We start from the raw sequence: 19,947 nt of genomic DNA, 5'->3' as shown, positions 1-19,947 counted from the left end.
CAGAAATATTTGACACGTCGCTACTTGTATTGTTTACTCTGTCTCAGAGAAGACTATTTCCTGAGGTGTGCTGGTTTGTCTGTGGTTTTTACATCTTGGGCCCAGAATGAGAGAGAGTATTTACAGCTCTTCCTTCTGCAGGAGGCTGTGAAAGCTAATTTGATGGATCTGATTTCTACAGATGCTGGTCTCTCTAAGGTTAACAGTGCTTGTTGGCGCCACATAAGATTCAAAGTAGTCTGCTTCAGCTTTGAGGGAATCAGTCCGTGGGTGCCAGGTACCTGTTGTTTCTGTCCCTCTGGGTCTGTGGCTTGATCATTCTGCTTCTTGGAGATGGCAGTGCTTGTTCTAAATAGGGATGTAAAATGTTAACTGGTTAAGCGATTAACCGATAAGTATCAGTCTTATTGGTAAGGTATTATGGTTACCATTTAAACTCCGGCTGCGGGACTTCGCTGCTGGTCCCCCACACGTCCGGGGTCCCAACCTCCCCGAGATCCCGGGCATGCTGGCAGCCGGGAACTGCTGCGCGGGGTGGGGCCAGCAGCGAGCGGAGTCTCTAGGCATTGAGCCAGGACCCCGGGTGCCCAGGGCGGCAGCAGAGCCTAACGGTTAAAATTTTACTGGTTAAACATTCAATAGTTTAAATGTTTACTTTTTTAAAAACATTATTTACATCCCTAGTTCTGAAGTCTCCTTTATTGCAGTGCCTCAAAGTCAAACAGGAGGACCTGCTCTATCTTGAGCTTCCATGCTGTTTTTCTGTCCTGAGGAAGCTCAGGTGAGTTTTCTAGGTGGCATGCTGCAGACCAGCCACCTGAACAGCATATGTGCTATGGTTGGAAGGATAGGTCTGAGGCAGTTGAGCTATTTGGATCTTAAGCTTCCATAGGGAGTCTTGGATCTGAGGACCCAATCGTTGGGTGTCCTGATAAGCCTGTGTTTTTGAATTAGAGTGGGCCCCTGGCTCCTGTCTGTGCCATATTCATCCATGCTTGTCATAGGTCTTCTGAGCCTGATAACTCGAGTTTGCCTTATAGTCTTCCTTCTTCATCTTTGAAGAAGTCCTTCCTTCCAAGGGCTTAGCCTTGGCATCATCAGGGACAGGCTTTGAAGCTCATTTGGTCTGCTTTCAGCTTTGGAAGACCCTTATGCACTTTATAAGGGGTCTGGTCTTCTCCTAGATAGGCATTTACATACATGGGTTTCTCCCATACCACTTTCTGCAGATTTCCTTTCCTTGGGGAGCTTTTGGACAATGTGGGTCTTTGAGGAGCAATCACCACTGGCTCCTTTTTTGCCCGGATACACTAGAATCACACACATCTATTCCTGTTAGCTTCTCCTTTCTGAGGAAAACTAGAGTTCTTTTACCCATGTTGTCTTACCACACTTCCATCTTGAGAGCTGTTACCTTCTTTGATCAGGAATGAGGATAACCTAGACAGAAATCCTGCCAGAATTGGAGGATGGCTGATGATGTGGAAGTCACGGATTGTCCTGAATTTAGGCTGGCTTCTTCCACGTCCTTTGAGAAGACAGTGGTGGCAATGTCTCCATTGGAGGACTGCAGTTTCAGAATCTGTTGGGAGCACTGGCTGAAGTTTTGAATCTGATGTTTCTCAACTACCTCCAGAAAATACACACTGATTTTTGACATCCTCAGATCTAAACAAAAGAGTTGAGTCAAGTTGCTCTTCTAGATCGTTTTGACCTTGCAGGACTAGGGATACACATCCCACATTATAGAGGCAATGTAATCAAAGAACAGTTATTGGTGAATATCTTTCTACTGAACAGTGCTTTCTTCCATTATAATTTGGACATTGGAGGCATATAGCTGCTGTAGCTGGCTGCAGTTAGCTTTCAAAGATAGTTTGTTCCAGGAGAGCAGCCAGCAATAATAGCAGAAATTATCTGGAAAATCTCTGAAGCATATACTTGCTGTATATTTGAACAGAATAAACCTCTACAACTCTGGTGATTCACCAAGTAGAAGTTAAAGATCCCAGGGCTCTGACAGTAAGAAAGCATGTTAACTCCAATGTGCCCCCAGACATTAACATTTCCTGTTCTACTGTTGTGAGCTGTTTCTGAGTACATCAGACCTTCTCTACTGGTCTGCACAGTTATAGAAATAGCAATATTTAACTTATGATTTGTATAATTCTTGAGTATAATAGGTATTATGTAAAAACATCCTGTCTGTCCAGATTCCCTGTAGTTTTGTAGGAGTTCCTGTGAGTAGAGGACATGTAGCTCTGTTGTTTCCCTACTACTTATTATGTATAAGGCATTTATTATGGGAAAGTTTGGGCATAGAGATGAGTTTAGCATTCAGATCTGAACGAGGTGATTGCCATTCATAAAGCATATTCTGATGGAAGAGGTTTATCATCAAATCTTTACTCTTGCCAGTGGCAGCCAGTTTTACTTGCAGATAATCTTCCAGCAGTCAAATCTGCCAAAGTTTCTGTTTGAAATTTCAAACATGCTACTGTGAACCTGATGCACTAAATTACAGTATAACACTTCCTCCTTTTCATATGGAAAATTATCTCACGTGAAAGTTCAGTGTGCTCTTGTCTCAGGGGACTTACAGTTAGGTAAGAGACCAGGGTTTGCTTCTCAGCTCTGCCAAAGATTTTCTGATGTTGAGCATGTCACTTTATCTCTCTCTGCATAAGTTTTCTCATCTGTGATATGGAATTATCTCAGAAAAGTGTAATAAGGCTAAATTAATATTAATAAAGCACAGTGAGGTCCTGGGATAGAGAGTGCTATAAAAATGCAAGATATTACCAGTATTCCTATTATTGTCCACAACGTACAGAAGCAGATGGAGCTCTAATATTTAGATAGAGGAAAAATGCTATTATCCCAAGACTCAAAGAAAAATGATACCTATTTTTCTCCCCTTGAATAAACTGAAATGTATTAAGTTTATCATGACTTCTGAGGCTAGAGATAGAGGGGCCATTTGGACAAAGTGATGCCATTTATGGGCCTGGAAGTGTTTGACTCTAGTGTAAGAGATAAGCCATTAAAAAAAAAAAAAGTAGATCATATTTAATTGTGGAAAAAGAACATTAAATATTTATTCATTCTTAGCAAAGCTTTTCTTTTGTCAAACCATTAACATGTTGCTTTTCAAAGGGGAGGGCAGTGAAAAATTGAGCGTTTCTGCAATGAAGTGCAAAACACATACTCTGCAATTAACTTCTTACATGTATGCTTCAAGCAAAGGCAGGTATGTTTTCCAAAATGTACAGCTTGTGATTCTATAAGAAACAAAAGAACACTATAATCCAGTTCCTCGGACTATTAACTACTTAGGTCTACCACTCTCTTTGGTATCTGCATATAGATACTGATACACTTTCTTCAACTTATTATTTAATATTTGTATTGAGGTAGTGCCTAGAGATCCCAGATGGGGATGGTGTCCCCCTGTGCATTCTAGACAAGGTACACACATATACGATGAAAAGACAGTCCCCTACCCAAAATGCTGACAATCTAAGTAATCTTATTTGCTTTTCCAGCACCTAGCCTATTGCAGACGTTCAAAACCTGATCAATATAAATATATTAAAAAGATGCTTGATTGATATTGAGCTGGCAGAACAAAGTGCAGTTCTTTTGAAAACTGACAAAATTCTAAATTCAACTGTCATGTCTTCCATTATTTCCACAGTTTTCCACCATTTTGATGCCACTAACTGAAACAGAACCACCTTCTTCTTTGGAGTAGCGAACAGTATCTTCAGTTTTAAGTGCAAGGAGGGAATTCAATGTTACATTTTTAGCTTCTGGATCTCAGCTGCTGCTTCTTGTTCTGGGCTCAGCCTAAAGTTGTAGTTAGGAGTTATGTTGACTAAGTAATGGAAAAGGTGTATAGTTTTATCAGAATTATTTTTCCAAATTTGTCTTACGTTCTTGTGAGTTAAAACAAGTCTGCTCTCCAATGAGACTGTGACAAGTATCCACGGACAGCCTGTAAACTGTTAAGTCCCTCTGAAAGCTATTGCATTTGTACCATTAGTGCTTCATTGTAGGTTTCCTGTGTAAAATACAGGCTTTGTTTTGATCAAAAACCTCCTTATACTCCGCAAATTTTACATGATTATGGAAATTAAATGCAAATATCAACATGCAGTCTTCCTATTTTGCTATTTAACAACTCTTGACAGTGTTTATACTTTAACACAATTATCTATTTTTAATGATCCAGTCCATTCAGTCCCTTGTTTTCTACCATGTTCTTCAAGATTAGACATGTCAGATGAATTCATTCATTGATAATTTTGATTGCTTGATTCCAGTAACTCAGTAGCTAGCCATTTCTGTATATTGAATTATCAGTGTTCTCATCTACCCAGTTTTTCAGAAGTTTCCTGACACAGTACTAGCAAACCAAGCCTCCCAGCAGTTCACAGATCCGTCTACACCCCTGTCTTCATTCATTGAGAGTTCATTCCAATCGCTAGTCATGCCCTTGTCTCCAATGATTTCTGCCATTGCTTGTCCCCTGTAGGGTTCCAGGCAGTTTTGTGGAGTTCTTCTGTTTCCTAATAGGCAAACAAGAACCTTAATGTTCTCATCACTCTAAACTTTTAGAAGAGTTAGTTTTCATGCACAGATTGAAATTAAAATGTCCATGATATATATTTGAAAATATATTTTCATGTAAATACTTCCGAGTGCAGAAGCTCCAAAAATGAAAAAAACAAAATCCATATTTTTTAGGAAAGCTCTGACTATACTGGGCTTATCTATGCTTAAAGGTATTACAATGTTAAGGGATGTGATTTTTTTTTTTTTTTAACTGACCTAGTTATTCTGGTAAAAACCCTAGAGTAGACCGTGTTATACCAGTATAAAACACTTAATAGTGGTATAGGTTCTTAGGCATTGCCAAACTGGAATAGGTTTTACTAGAATAAGCTATTTTATACCAATATACATGTATTTGCACTTGAGGGTCTATGCTGCTTTAACTATGTAATCCACATATATTTGAGCTGAAATCAGTCTTTCCATTATCTCATGGAGGTTTCAAAACTCACCTTAGAGGTAATGATATAGACATCGATTGCTCACATCTGGTTCTTCAGTGTCTTTGGTGTACACACACAACACACAGCATGCATAGCACTTCCTGCATAGATTCCCACACTGCTGCTGTGTGTGGGTAGGAGGTCATATCTGGTTACCTCAACAGGAAACAAGTATCAATTAAAAACTCCTTTACAGAGTCACTACCATGTTTCATTTTTATCAGTATTTAGTTTATACAAATTATTAAATTATGAACGATATTGCTCTGTTGGTTACATTGGTTTAAAAGGCTCTGAATGATCACCTCTTACTTAATTTTATGGCTATTCAGTGTAAATCAACATTTTATTTTATAAGGTATGATAACTTACACATTTGAAATTAAAATATCAGGTTTATGAAATAGCATTTATTTAGGTACAAATGAAATTATAATTTTCAAAACGTGTCGTGATTATTAATAGGAAGTATATCTAGGCTTCTATTTCATATGATTATCCACTTCCTCTTATGTACCTCTAAATGAAGACTAGATAAAGTTGCTTACTAGGAAAAGTGTAACTGTATGTGTTATCTTCTCCTTTCTTGTTACTGTAGTGATGGAGCTTACATTGGTAATCGGAACCTTTGTTAGCCTTGACAGAGAGGCCAAGTATTGATTGTCCATAGAATACTAAAAAATAAGCTTCCATCTCTAGAGGTGGTCCTTGCAGGTTAGGGTGAAGCCTGCTGGTAGAATGCAGTGTGGGAAGTTGTTGCTTAATATTTGTTATGTGTTGACAATGTGCTGCTGGCTCTGTAAAAACACAAAATGAAGACTGTCGCTGTCCTGAGAGCTTTACAGTCCTACAAGACAGACACAGAAGCTGGGAAGCCCAGAGGAGGAAATAGTTCACATAGTGCTCAGGTTGGGGCCTGTGTTGAGAGGGTATTGGGCATCAGGAATAGTCTGCTCAAGCTATTGCATGGGGCTTAACAACACCAACTGGAGAAAACACCTCCAACCAATAACCTGAGACCTTGAGGCACTTTGGCTCCTTCCCTCTACCCAGTACAGGTAGCTGCTTTCAGCTGCTGGCCAGGCTGCATGATGGGGAGTGGGATCTGAAGCTGCCTTTGCGTCAGACAGCTTGGAAAGTCCACCATGTAGTAACCTCTGTGTTGGGTAGTTCTGCTGCTTTGTGTACCAGTGCCCTAGCTGCTCCTGCTGCCTGATTACTGTGAAGTTCCTTGGCTACTGCTTGAGGGAAGAGGCTTCTCAGGAGCTGGAGTGCTAGGGGGAAGCTGATGTGAAGTGTATGGTGCTCTGTCTGGCGAGGGAAAACTAGCCCAGGAGGATGCTCTGTGCTCTCTCTCCGCATACGCATCCCCAGAGCATTACCGCTTTCTGTACCGAGTCCTTTTTGTTAAGTATAGGACTTTGATTTTCAGGCCTCTTAATCCATCGCTTTTCATGAGCACTAAATTCACACAGTTTTCTTAATTCTGTTTTTAATTTCTTAAAATGTTTTCTCGTTTATGGTAATGAACTCTATAAAAGGGGACTTCAAAGAACCCCAAAAGAACCTCCTCTTTATTTGGATCATATTCAGTTTAAAGGTAGTGGTTCTGGCTGCTTTAAGGTTTTCTGCAGGGTTAATCTTTTGCATTATTGTCAAACACCAAGATTTTTAGATGCGATTAAGGATTTTGAATGCAATTTTTGGGGGCCCAACTTTTGAGACACCATAATGGTACCTGATTTTTTCAGAAAGTGCTGAGTACCTGCCTTCTGAAAATTGGGTCCCATTTAGTGTTTTAAATTGGATATCCAAAATCACTAATAACTTTTGGAAAAACTTGGCCTGAAATATTACCAGAATATGTACACACAAACTTTACTCTTTTAGTGATTTAAACACCCAATCAGCTGTTACTGTGCTAACCTCAGCATCAGAGGATCCTAACCACAAATTGTGTCAAGCTACTCTTGTGAGAGTGATTGTTAAACTGAAAAGGATGATAAATGGATTTTTAAATGTTTAAAAAACCCAGATACCTCCTCCTAATTTTGTAAGGCTATATTTTCCTTAATATTTTGCAGCATTGGCCAGAGAGGCCTTAGACTACTTCTAGAGCTTTCCTGCTGTGTAATTAGGAAAGAGACTTAGAGCTTGCACTGCATTGGCTAGTAAGGTTGGTGGGAGATCTAGGTGATGCTGGTAATTCTTTATTGAGCAACGTATTTTTTCCCTGTGGCAGAGAGTAAAATAGTTATCCTCCTTAGATCAAAATAACTTTGGGTCTTATTTGGTTTGATTATTTGAAAATTGCCTTGATGGTATTTGATTATAAATATCGGCGTTACAATATTAAAATATTTTTTCATTTCTGGTCAGTTAGTTACCTTATGATTTCCTAGCTCACAATGAAGAGAAAAATCTTCTAAATAATGAGAATTTTAGGGAATAATCAAGGATTAGTAAATCTTTCAAAGCACTCTTCATATGCAAGTGTAGCTTCAAATTCTGATTTATACACAAAGCTTTCTGCTTTACATATACTTCCAATTTATTTTCCTTAGATTCAGATTTTAAAAGGACACTGATTTCTAGAGGTAACCTAATGAAATTCTATTAGATTAGAGGTAGAATACCATTTAAAAAAAAAAAAAAACCTCCTGAATGCAATAAACTTTGATGTTGTAGACTTTTTATTGAGCCAAATGGTTTTTTAATAAGTAGCATTGTAACCCTAAAATCTATTAAAGATATCTATCCCTTCAAAATAAGACACAGTTAATTAACTATGGTAACATCAACTCCTTGACTGTTACCAGTGACTTCCACTGTAATGGAAAGAGAAGAAAAGGGGGGGAGGGGAAATTGTCTAAAGCAGCAGAGAATTAAATTGAAATTAACCTCTCTGTTTGGAATTGATATCTTTTTTTTTTTTTTTTTTTTTTTTTTTTTAAACTAGAGAGAACAGACTTTTTTTTTGGCATGTAGCATTTAGTAAATAGTAAGACAGAGACCTAGGCATTCAAAACTTAACAATATGTTCACTATTATGAAAATATTTCCTGTACTTGTCATTTCAGCAGCCTGACTCAGCCAGTGACCTGGCTGCTATGCTGATACACAGGATTAAATCCTTACTGAATGCCCAGTAAATTTGTCTTCTTGTTTTCAGCACCCTCGTCCCATGTACATGCCTTACATCTGGAAATGCCTTTAACCAATAGTCTAAAGTTACCCAAAGGGAATAGTAAAAAAAAGAGGTCCTCCACGTCAGTCAGCTCTGAAGGGACAGAGATACAGTTCTCTGTGCCTGTAAAGGAGAAATGTTTTGAGAATCTGCAGGAGAAAATGTTAAAGAAGGTCATTGAGAAGGACAAGCATTCAGAAGTTGGTAAACTACAATGCTTTTTGTTTCCAGTGCTTAAGACCGTAAAAGTAATTGTAAAGCATCTTTAAAAATCAGTGTGTTACTTGTGTCTTTCTTTTAATTATGTATTGATAGGAATGTTTACAACCAAGTAACTTTTACAAGAAAGTACATTGTCCGCAGTGGTCCCACTAAGCTTTTGTGTTTTTCTTAAATCTACAGGTATATTGAAAACTGAAAAAAAAGTGAAATTGGAAGAGAAAAGCTCATCATCATTTGGTATGCACAGAAAATCATATTTAAGCAAAAAGTCTAAAGCTTGAGAGAGCAAGAACATAGCCTGTCCCTAACTTTTTACCTGTTATGCTCTTTTAGGTGTAAGTGTTCAGCTGTTTTAATATTTCTAAAGCAACCAGCTTTTAAAAAACAAAAAATCTGAAACCCAAACACCTAAATAGATGTAAAAGGGCTTCTTGGAAATAAATAAACTTGTGTGACAGTATATGCCTAAGAGATTGTGTGTAAATTGCAAGGACACAGAGGGACAAGACCCATAGTAATAGTAGGGCTATAATTTCATGTCTCCATTCCTAGACCAACTGGGTGGGGCACGAGGCCTGAGAGGAAAGGAATAATGATAGGGTACCCTTTATAACCTTTTTCAATTAAATTAGTGGTATGTGTGGTTATTAACTTGTGTCTAGAGGTGGAATAAATAAAGGAAAAGTCTAATGGCTGGATATCCAACAGAATATGCAATGCCTCTTAAAATGAAATCTAAATTAAGGAAGTTTGGAGTATTCACTCTTCAAATATTAGTGATGGTCAGATAATGACTCATTCAAAAAATTTCACTTTTGCCACAATTCATTATTTTCCATCCCCAAACAAATTCATTTTTGACACAGATTCAGCCCTACATGTGTCTGAACTGATCATCAATCTATGGAAGGAAAGAAGGAATAGAAACAAGCCCAATTAGCTCTAATTGAAACATTCACTATATCTGCTCTTATTCTGTGTGGCTAAGGGAAATGTACACAAAAAAGAGTATTATCTTCGAGTCAGTCCTTGAGGTTTATTTTCCAGCTGAAGTCAAGTCCCTCTTTATTACCTCACAACTGACTGCTTTGGAAATAACTATGAAGTTAGAAGCTGTGGATTATGGTTTCCCGTGAGAAACATGTAGCAGGGACAGATGAATTATTGCAAGACAAAGACTCCGTTCTCATGCAGATGTCAGTAGTACTTAAAAAGGAGTAGACATATCACTTTAATTTTATTCAGAACAAACTCCGCTGATAAAATTTTGGGTGAGAGGACAGCTAACTGTTCTTAAAGGAATTTATGGCAGCTGCAGTTTCAGGTGTTTATCATTAATCTCTATATGAGATCACCTAGCATGCTTTGCTAGAGGATGTAATTTTTTAAATTAAGAGTTCTTCATGTTCTCATCTTCCCTGTTTCTACAGCATGATCAAAACCTGGAAAGTAAATGGGTTGTCTACTCTGTTTCTTACAAACTAATGGATGTACTACTGATGTATTTTTTAAATATACATTTTTTTTAAATGTAAGCTTTATTAAAACTGGGTCTTTTTTTTTTTCCTCATGTGCGGGTCACATCTGGAAATTCTGAAGGCTACACAATGTTACCTGTCAAGATATGGGATACAGTTGACTTCTTGACACTGAGAAGCTGAATTATGTTACTCTGCTAGGAAGAGTCTCACTAATAACTGTTAACTTCAAGGTGTCTCAGCTAAGGAGGAACTCCAGTGCTATTCCAAAAATCAGTTAATCACAAGGGCTATACTCATGGCACTGGACAAATTAATTGAATCATTCCGCTCTTGGCAGGTGACTGGAACAACTGATTTAAAATTTAAATGTTGCTTTTAGGGTAACTGAAAGAAAAAAGTATTCGAGGATGATGTTTTAAAATGTTCATTTGCAATTAGGTAAAAAGAAGGAAAAAGAGAAAGAGAAAAAAGAGAAAAAGGAAAAAGATCATAAATCAAAACAGAAGAAGAAGAAAAAAAAGAAGAAGAAATCTAAACAGCATGGTGAGTTCAGTAAGGAAGAAAGTAAAGACAGAAAAGTAAGACAAAAAGTAAAGATCAAATACTATCTTTCTGGTTCTGATTGGTGGTTGTTACTGACTGAAATATTGAACATTCATACAGTTCAGAAACAAGTTCTGAAATATCAGAAATTACCAAAAGGAGATGTTGGTCTTGAAATTTCACATAGCAAAGGCATTTTGATCTGGTATCTCCTCTCCTTCTCCCCTTATATCCCGTCTCTGAGTGATCATGTCTACTCATGGCTTTAACTACTATTCTTACACCAATGACATGTAGATACACTTCTCCACTCCAGCCTCCCTCCACTCAGTTCTGCATCTCAGACTCTTTCACATCCATCCCTGACTATCTCACTGCTTACTTTTATCTTCACATTTAGGTTGTGTCTAAAACTTGCCAAATCTTTCTGCATAACATCTCTAAGATACAGTCTTTCCTATCCATCCTGATACTGAAACTTACATACAGGCTCTCATCATCTCACGTCTCAGTTACCGCAACATCCTTTTCGCTGGCCTTGACAAATGCAATCTTGCCCTGCTCATATCCAGCCAGAATGCTGCTGTGATCATTTTCCTAGCCTGTCACTTTAACTATGTTACCTGTGTCTTTGCATTCCACCACTGGCTCCCCCTCCTCTGTTGTATCAAACATTAGCTACTTGTCTTCATTTTCAAGACCCTTCATGGCCTGCTCCTACCCTCGTATAATCTCTCATTCACTATTGAGATGTTCACTTCTGCGTCTGATCAGCCCATGATGCCAGCCTTCATAGCCCACTCATTGTTTTCAAACAAGCACTTCTGTGCTTTCTCCCATTCTGCCCCTCAAGCTGGGAAGAGCTGCCCCATAAACATCTGCAAAACCAACTCGTAATCCTCCTTCAAAGCTCTCCTTTTGCTTGCTGCTTACAACAAACGGTTAGGCTGCTGATGTGCTGAGATCGCTGCTTATCTTGCTGCCCAATTTTGTCACAGTGTTTCCTTGTACTCCACCATCTGTCTATATCCATCAGTTGCCTCTTGTCTTAAACTTACATTATAAGCTCTTTTTAGCAAGCACTGTCCTTTGGTTCTGTGTTTGTACAGCACCTAGCACAATGGGGTCCTGGTCTATGACTAGGGCTCCTGGGTGCTAGGGTAATACAAATAATAATAATATGGCCAAAACTCTGATCTTTTCGTCACCCCAGTGACGAGATATCCAATTTGTGAAAAATACCTGTTTACCGTAAATGTCTTGGGACTTGCCATTTAATTATACCATGTATTTTTCTTACCTTTCTGCTGCTTTTTTGTTTATGGGATATGCTCTTCTTTTCTCTGTAATATAAAAGACGTAAAATGGAAAACAAAAACTATTGGCTGCCGTTGGCATGTCCCTCAGATTGATTTACCTCACTAACAAATCTGTAGTGTACCTTAGTAGATGTTAGTCATAATATTCAGAGTAATCCAGACAAGATTCCTGGAGACTCTCTGGGATTAATAATTTAAGAGCACCCAGGACAAGGATTTTTAGTGAAAACTTCTGCTCACAAGCATGTGGTTTCAAGTGTGTTTTTTACATTCTGCACCACAAGATTTTTGGTCTCGTTTCCTGTTTTGTCAGCTTTTTGTTTACAGACGGTGTGCCTAACACTGTTCAAGACACAGAAGAATACATAGTCCCTGCTCTTGAGGAGGTTACGGTCTAACTAGGCAGGCAACACTAAACAAAGGGAAAGCCGGGGAAGGTTCTATTTTTGTATAATTATATTTTTTTAAAAGGGGAGGGGGAGGAGTGATGGTAATGGGACAGCTTTTGTTGATGTCTCTTAACATTTATTCTTTGTTGCTGCTGTATATAGTAAAACAGAATTGTGACAAAACAGTGTTGTAAAGCACTTCCTAGTTCATCACAATTTCTGGCCATGACTTTCGAAAGGATAAACTGCAGATTTCTGAAGTGAGCAAACACTTACTTATTCATTCAAATCAGACTGTATGATGAAAATTGTCCCAAAGAATGTGGTATACACTTCAGCTAAATTAAATTTAATGCTACTTTTCTACATTTAACTGAGTCAACATAATTTAAAATGATAAACTTTTCAGTAGTTTCTGTTATCTGCAAATTGTTGGATGTGGGGAAAGGTGTGATCCCGTATGTGCATGTAAGGAGACATTAAATATTAGATTCACAGAAGTCCTGTCATTTAGTTAAGTCTAGTAATCCTAACTAGTTCATCTGTTAGGCAGTAAGGCACTGCAGGGTGAGTTGTGCTATCACTTCCCCGCAGATGTGGTTTTAAGAATAAGGCCAAAGTCAGAGCATTACCAGCAGCTAAGTTGCAATATTTCAAAACACACGCCCAGGAGATCTTTTTGTAGTTTAAACCAGTTTCTGAGTAATAAGTTTTAAAACAGTATTATACTGTTTGTTCAGCCCTTTGAAAGTATGATCAGAGTATTAATGAAAACCTTACATAAATAAAAATTACTAATGAATATGCAAGCTTTACATAAAAATCATCAAAATAATGACAAATACACTTGAACAGAAAGATTTGAGAATGACTGTTGTAGCAGTCAGATACAAATTTAAACTGAATATAGTTTGGCTTCTTGTATTAGTTTATATTGGGTACTGTACAGGTTATACTGAATAGGCCTAATAGGCCATGTTATTGATTTGGAATTACAAGCACATCTTCTGGAAATGTGATATTGTAATTGGAACAAGTGTTGCATGGTATTCCTCTGAGCATAGAAAGCAAAGTATTTTCGAAAACCCTTATGTATGTTAGCTGAAACCTTCAGTTTATCAGATATTTCTAGTGAGTGAAATAGAGTAGACTAGAAGGATACTCTGGCATCTGCAACAGAGGAATGATTAACATTCATGCATGCTGCATAGGAAAGGATGACTTGAGTGTAAGTTGGACAAATGAAAAAACAGTTTATGAAGATTTCCCATTTCATTTAGGTGATGTACTAAACAGACGTATTTTCTACATTTATTTTGTTTACTCAAATTTCTAGATAGCTTTTGTCATTGAGGCTAGATGTGAAGCAATGAATGTCAAAAGCAGAAAACATCTTCCATAAACTTGAAAAGATTTGGAAAAGTAGCATGGTTGGCAATGACCTAAAAACATGAATTTTTAACACCAGCATGAATTCCGTCCTCTTTAATGAAGCAGAGTCATGGAAATCTACTATAGAAATTGATAAGAAGATATCTCATTTGAAAGTAAATGAAGATGAAGATCTTACGAGTCCATTGGAAAGAGATTCTTGCAGCATCAGAAAGTCTAAGTAGAACAAACCAATCTAAAGTATCAAATATGGTAAGATGATGACGATGGACATATTTTGGATACGCTTTGAGGATGCCAGCAATATGACTTCCATTGCTAGTGATAATATGGACACCACCTGGAAAGAGAAAAAGAGGTCGACCTAGAGCAACTTTACACAGAACAATAGAGAAAGAATATGACATTCAGAAGCCTGAACGGACCGGCACAAGACCAAAATAAATGGTGGAAACTGATGGGTGCCCTGTGCACCTAAGAGTGCAGGAGGATGAAGAAGAAAGAATCCCTTGTCACAATATATTTCAATGTTATTTGTCACATCATAGATGGATATGCTGCTATACATTGGTGACACTGGGCAAAAAAGTTACTATCTAAATGCACAGCACCTCAAGACAATACAGAAGATGACACAATTAACACAGTTACTCAGTAGAATTGCAGTTGTCGCTGATCATGGGTCTCAAGGAGTAGATCGTATTTAGGAGTGGTGTGAAGGATAGTAAAGGTTCTTGGGGAATGTTGACTGGGAGGCTACCCTAAGCTTAGAGGGATATGGAAGAAAGCACAGAATTGACAGTGGATTATGGTGGAAAGGGAGAATGTAGAAGAGAAGCCTGAACAAAGCATGCAGCATGGAACTATTGTAGATGGTGGTAGCAGGGCTGTGGAATACTTTAAAAAGGAAGATGAGAAGGTTGGAGTAATGAGCAGTGAGTACAATTATTTAACTTCCATGTCCTAGGACAGGTAGTCTCACTGTGCATGGATAATATCAGTCCATGTATTGTTTCCTATGACTGTTGTAGCTGCAGGCTCGGGCCAGTTGTGCAGAGCTGTTCTGTGTAGAGCTGCTGTCTCAGCTCTTCCAGGTAGTGGTGTTGGTGCTGCAGTTGATCTCCAGGGAAAAAGGAGAGAAGGTGGCAGCAGCAGACACAGGGATGGGGAGAGGTACCGAATGAATTGGGGGTGGGAGTAGAGATAAAAGCGGAAGAAAAAGGGATGGAGAGAATCACTTCTAGGGGAAGGAAACAGGACTTTAAGAAGCAACAGAGGGTCCTGTGGCACCTTTAAGACTAACAGAAGTATTGGAAGCATAAGCTTTCGTGGGTAAGAACCTCACTTCTTCAGATGCAAGTAATGGAAATCTCCAGAGGCAGGTATAAATCAGTATGGAGATAACGAGGTTAGTTCAGTCAGGGAGGGTGAGGTGCTCTGCTAGCAGTTGAGGTGTGAACACCAAGGGAGGAGAAACTGCTTCTGTAGTTGGATAGCCATTCACAGTCTTTGTTTAATCCTGATCTGATGGTGTCAAATTTGCAAATGAACTGGAGCTCAGCAGTTTCTCTTTGGAGTCTGGTCCTGAAGTTTTTTTGCTGTAAGATGGCTACCTTTACATCTGCTATTGTGTGGCCAGGGAGGTTGAAGTGTTCTCCTACAGGTTTTTGTATATTGCCATTCCTGATATCTGACTTGTGTCCATTTATCCTCTTGCGTAGGACTTTAAGAGTACAGAATGTACGGGAGATGCTGTAGAAGTTAGCAGTAGGACGGAAACAGAGGATTGAAAATCATGTGGAGGATTACGTTGTTTCAGAGAGGCATCAAAACCGGATATTTATCCAAACCTCAAAACTTTTTAAAGTTCTCCCATTACTAGTTTATTGGGGGTTGGGGGGTGAGTTTTTATAATATCGCACAAAGGTGTAGTTCTGTATCTCTGAAAATTAAGTATTCATCTTTTTAAAAAAATTACTTAACATTTGCAGAGATGTGCACATAACCCTCCAGCAGACCTCAGGTTCATGGCTTAATTGGGAAAATTTTTAAAAATTTGGCAAGCATAGTGTGTTGGAAAAGGAAGATCATCTTAGCAGCAGACGTTTGGACAGATTTAGGCATGAAATTTGGGAAGCAGGAGAGGAACGTGAGACAAAAAGGATCCTGTTTTTCTCAAACGTCAAAACAAAAAAAACTCAAGAACTGGGGCTCATAATTTCTAGAACAAATCAGAAGGAGTTAAACGTTCATTGTTACTAATTTTATTTTCCATGTGAGTCTGTTGCAGTTGCCACAGGGATATTATTTGATTGTCAGTGGGAAGGAAGGAAGAACCAGGTGCTGATGAGGCATGATTTGTGAAAACCCTCTAAGATGTGTCCACTACACACAATACTGTTTGATAGAAAAGAACTGACAAAAAAGTCAATCAAAGATCAATTGGAGACAGGGCCGGCTCCAGGGTTTTGGCTGCCCCAAGCAGCCAAAAAAAAAAAAAAAAGCCGCGATCGCGATCTGCAGCGGCAATTCGGCCGGAGGTCCTTCGCTCCCAGGCGGAGTGAGGGACCGTCCGCCGAATTGCCGCCGAATACCTGGATGTGCCGCCCCTCTCCTGAGCGGCCGCCCCAAGCACCTGCTTGACAAGCTGGTGCCTGGAGCCGGCCCTGATTGGAGAACACTGATTATGGATATAGTGCGATATTCTTTCTTTTTGGTAGTCTTACAAGGTTCTTTCTCACAATCTCAGATATGTATGAAGTGAGAAATAAGAAGTTATATAATTAGTCTGGTGCAGTGTATGTACATAAAGGAGGGGCAGAGTTGAAGTCACGCGTGAAATTTTTAACTTTGTAATTTTTTTTACTCTGCTGTTTGTCTTGGTAACCATAATGTTCTTAATATCGCTTACATCGATACATACGTAAAAAAGACAGTTTAGGGGTTTGTGTGATATTAATATGTTTCCCTTTATTTTGGTATTTATGCACTAATGCATATTCATTTTTTTTTTTTTTTTTTGCACATAATGTAACTTTCTTACATAATCATCATTCTCGGGCTTGTGAACTTTTACAAACATACTTTTTCTGAGTACTATAACATGAGATAACCAATGTTCATGTTAATTTTGTAGATTATTCGGATTATGAAGATAGTTCTCTTGAGTTTTTGGAAAGGTGCTCCTCTCCACTCACACGTTCTTCTGGGAGCTCTCTGACTCTGCGAAGCATGTTTACAGAGAAGAACACTTCATACCAGTATCCAAGAGCCATTCTGTCTGTCGACCTGAGTGGAGAAAGTAGGTTGGCTGAACAATAGGAAATTTTGTTTTAAAATTTATATTTCCGAAAGAAGGTGAACTAAAAAGGCCAAAGGCAAGCCAAATAATTCACTTTAGGCATAAAAATGTGAAACTTTTTATGGTTGTATGTTGTTAAACCAACGTGTGTATACTTCCATGACAGATTGAACAAAACATTTACTCTCCTCATGCTGTTCTGCATTGTGCTGAGCACTGGTTGGATGTTGCCACTCCTACCTCTAAGGTGGCTACATTGCATTGCTATATATATAGTAGAGGGGAGGGATAGCTCAGTGGTTTGAGCATTGGCCTGCTAAACCCAGGGTTGTGAGTTCAATCCTTGAGGGGGCCACTTAGGGATCTGGGGCAAAATCAGTACTTGGTCCTGCTAGTGAAGGCAGGGGGCTGGACTCGATGACCTTTCAAGGTCCCTTCCAGTTCTAGGAGATAGGATATCTCCATTAATTTAATTTAGAGGTCACCAAGAAGTGTAATCTTCCAGCAGTAAATCTGTGAGTGACTTCCGCTATGTGTAGTGCAGAATCATTCCGCATCTAAGTCCTAAATTCATGTACAATGTTAAATCTGTTTGCATATACAACTTCAGATGTATTTGTTTTTATTAGACCTCTCGGATGTGGAGTTCTTAGATGATTCCTCCACGGAAAGCTTATTACTAAGTGGTGATGAATACAATCAGGACTTTGATTCAACCAATTTTGAAGAATCTCAGGATGAAGAGGATGCTCTCAATGAAATTGTTAGATGCATCTGTGAAATGGATGAGGAAAATGGCTTCATGATTCAGGTAATGCACTTGCTCTGCAATCTTTCTTGTGAATTTTTGCTCTCTTGGCATCCCTAAAGTTCTCTATCTATAGAACAGGTAAGAAAAAGGTGGTGGCGGTTAAAACTTTTTGCATTCCACACAATGCCTCTATTTTTTTCTGTGCAGGATCACCTCTCTAAGAGTGAGGTTGGTACAGTTTGTGTCCATTCAGTCCTTGGCACCTCTGAATATGCCAACAGTAGTGGCAGTTGCAGTGATCTATTAAAATTGGAAAAAATTCAGAGAAGAGCAACAAAAATGATTAGCGGTATGGAACAACTTCCATTGGAGGAGAGATTAAAACGACTGGGACAGTTCATCTTAGAAAAGAGATGATTAAGGGGGGATTTGATAGACATCTATAAAATCATGAATGGTGTGAGAAAGTGAATAGGGAAATGTTATTTACCCCTTCTCATAACACAGGAACCAGGGGTCACCCAATGAAATTAATACGCAGCAGGTTTAAAACAAACATAAGGAAGTACTTCTTCACACAGTGCACAGCCAACCTGTGGAACTCCTTGCCAGGGGATGTTACGAAGGCCAAAAGTATAACTGGGTTCAAAAAAGAATTAGCTAAATTCATGGGGATTAGTCCATCAATGGCTATTAGCCTAGATGTTTAGAAAAACAACCCCATGCTCTGGGTGTCCCTTAACCTCTAACTGCCACAAACTGAGAGTGGACAACAGCAGCTGGATCACTTGATAATTGCCCTGTTCATTTCTTCTGAAGCATCTGGCACCAGCCACTGTTGGAAGACAGGATACTAGGCTAGATGGCCATTGGTCTCACCCAGTATGGCTAATCTTACGAAGACGGTGGCTTGGTGAATAGATTTTGGGAAAGCATTTGAAGAATATGGGGGCAGTATTGAAAAGGACACAGTGATCTGAGTGAGAAGGACATGAAGGTAGTATCTAGGCTGGCTCCGTTGGAATGGAGTGGATGTGTGGCAGGGAACACAAGAAGAGACCAAGTTGGATAAATAGGTGGGAGCTGAATGATGTAGGGCCTTGAAGAAAAGAACAAGAAGATTGAACTCAACATAAAAAATGATGAAGAGCTATGGAAGATCTTGAAAAAAGGGTTGATGTAGTCATAGTAGTAGGAGAGAGATGTCTTTGATTGTGGCATTTTTAGATAGACCGGTGGGTCAAAATGGGTGTCAGACCAGAGGGGAGATGTTTAGGATGTGGGCAAGTAATGTAGTCATGTGGTCAGAAAGGAAAGGATGGATTTTAGAGATGTTAAGAAGGCAGAACATTTTGGTTAGTGCTTAAATTTATGATAAGGGTGAGGTGGATATTGGCTGTTTGCAGTCATGACTGATCTGGGCTTGATTTGAAGCAGCATCCTAGAGCTGAAAGCCTCTATATTCCATCCATTACCAGTCCCCTAAGTTGTCCAGTAGCCATTTTATCTTTAAATATTGCATCAACCCTTTTTAAACATAGAGCAGTGTTCATTTCAAAAGTTCCCCATAATTAAATACTATTCCATTCATGTTTTGTTTATTACCCATTTCTAAATTCAACTGGCAATTTAATACTTCCCACACCTAGTCTCAACGCAGGTCAACTGGCCAATCATTCTTATGCTGCTATGTCCTTGTAACCTTGGTATTGCTCCCTTCCTATCTTTATTTCTACACTTTCTTCATTTTCTTTTTCTTTTAGATTTTTTTTCATCAGTGCAATATTAAAAATAAATCTTAAGCACTGGAGAGATGCTTTGTAAATGAAAACTGAAGTTTTCTCTTTTCCATTGTTATGCTATAATATACACCTCTACCCCGCTATAACGCGACCCGATATAACACGGGTTCGCGTATAGTGCGGTAGCAGCGGGGCTCCGGTGGTGCTTTAAAGGGTCCGGGGCTCTGGCTGCTGCGGGGAGCCCCGGGCTCTTTAAATCACCACTAGAGCCCTGCCGCCGCTACCCCGATATAACAGCGTTTCACCTATAACACGGTAGGGATTTTTGGCTCCCCACGACTGCGTTATATCGGGGTAGAAGTGTATTGCTATATATTTCTATTTTGCCATAGTCCTATACTGGTGTCTTTATGCTCAGCTACTAAATATTAAGTGCTAAATTACTTATTTTATTATAATAAAATATTGTTAGATGTTAAATCCTCGATTTTGTTTTCCAGATTGGAATTTGTGGCCATGGGGTCACTTTCAAAACTAAAATTATGCTTAATTATGGCTTG

General features: G+C 38.9%; 1 protein-coding gene across 2 annotated transcripts in view; it reads left to right on the top strand.

The window, feature by feature from the left end:
- The window catches only part of PHF20L1 (PHD finger protein 20 like 1), a 77,784-nt gene that overhangs the window by 42,280 nt on the left and 15,557 nt on the right, over window positions 1–19,947 (top strand). For both annotated transcript variants that reach the window (XM_065398255.1, XM_065398254.1), the window contains 4 exons: window positions 8,650–8,706; window positions 10,389–10,493; window positions 16,730–16,894; window positions 17,524–17,705. In XM_065398255.1, the coding sequence (XP_065254327.1) occupies window positions 8,650–8,706; window positions 10,389–10,493; window positions 16,730–16,894; window positions 17,524–17,705 (509 nt within the window). The remainder of the gene's footprint in view (window positions 1–8,649; window positions 8,707–10,388; window positions 10,494–16,729; window positions 16,895–17,523; window positions 17,706–19,947) is intronic.

Source organism: Emys orbicularis, chromosome 2, assembly GCF_028017835.1.
Source record: "Emys orbicularis isolate rEmyOrb1 chromosome 2, rEmyOrb1.hap1, whole genome shotgun sequence".
Lineage (NCBI taxonomy): Eukaryota > Metazoa > Chordata > Testudines > Emydidae > Emys > Emys orbicularis.
The sequence above is the reverse complement of the archived record's forward strand: the minus strand, read 5'-3'. Positions and strand labels throughout refer to the sequence as shown.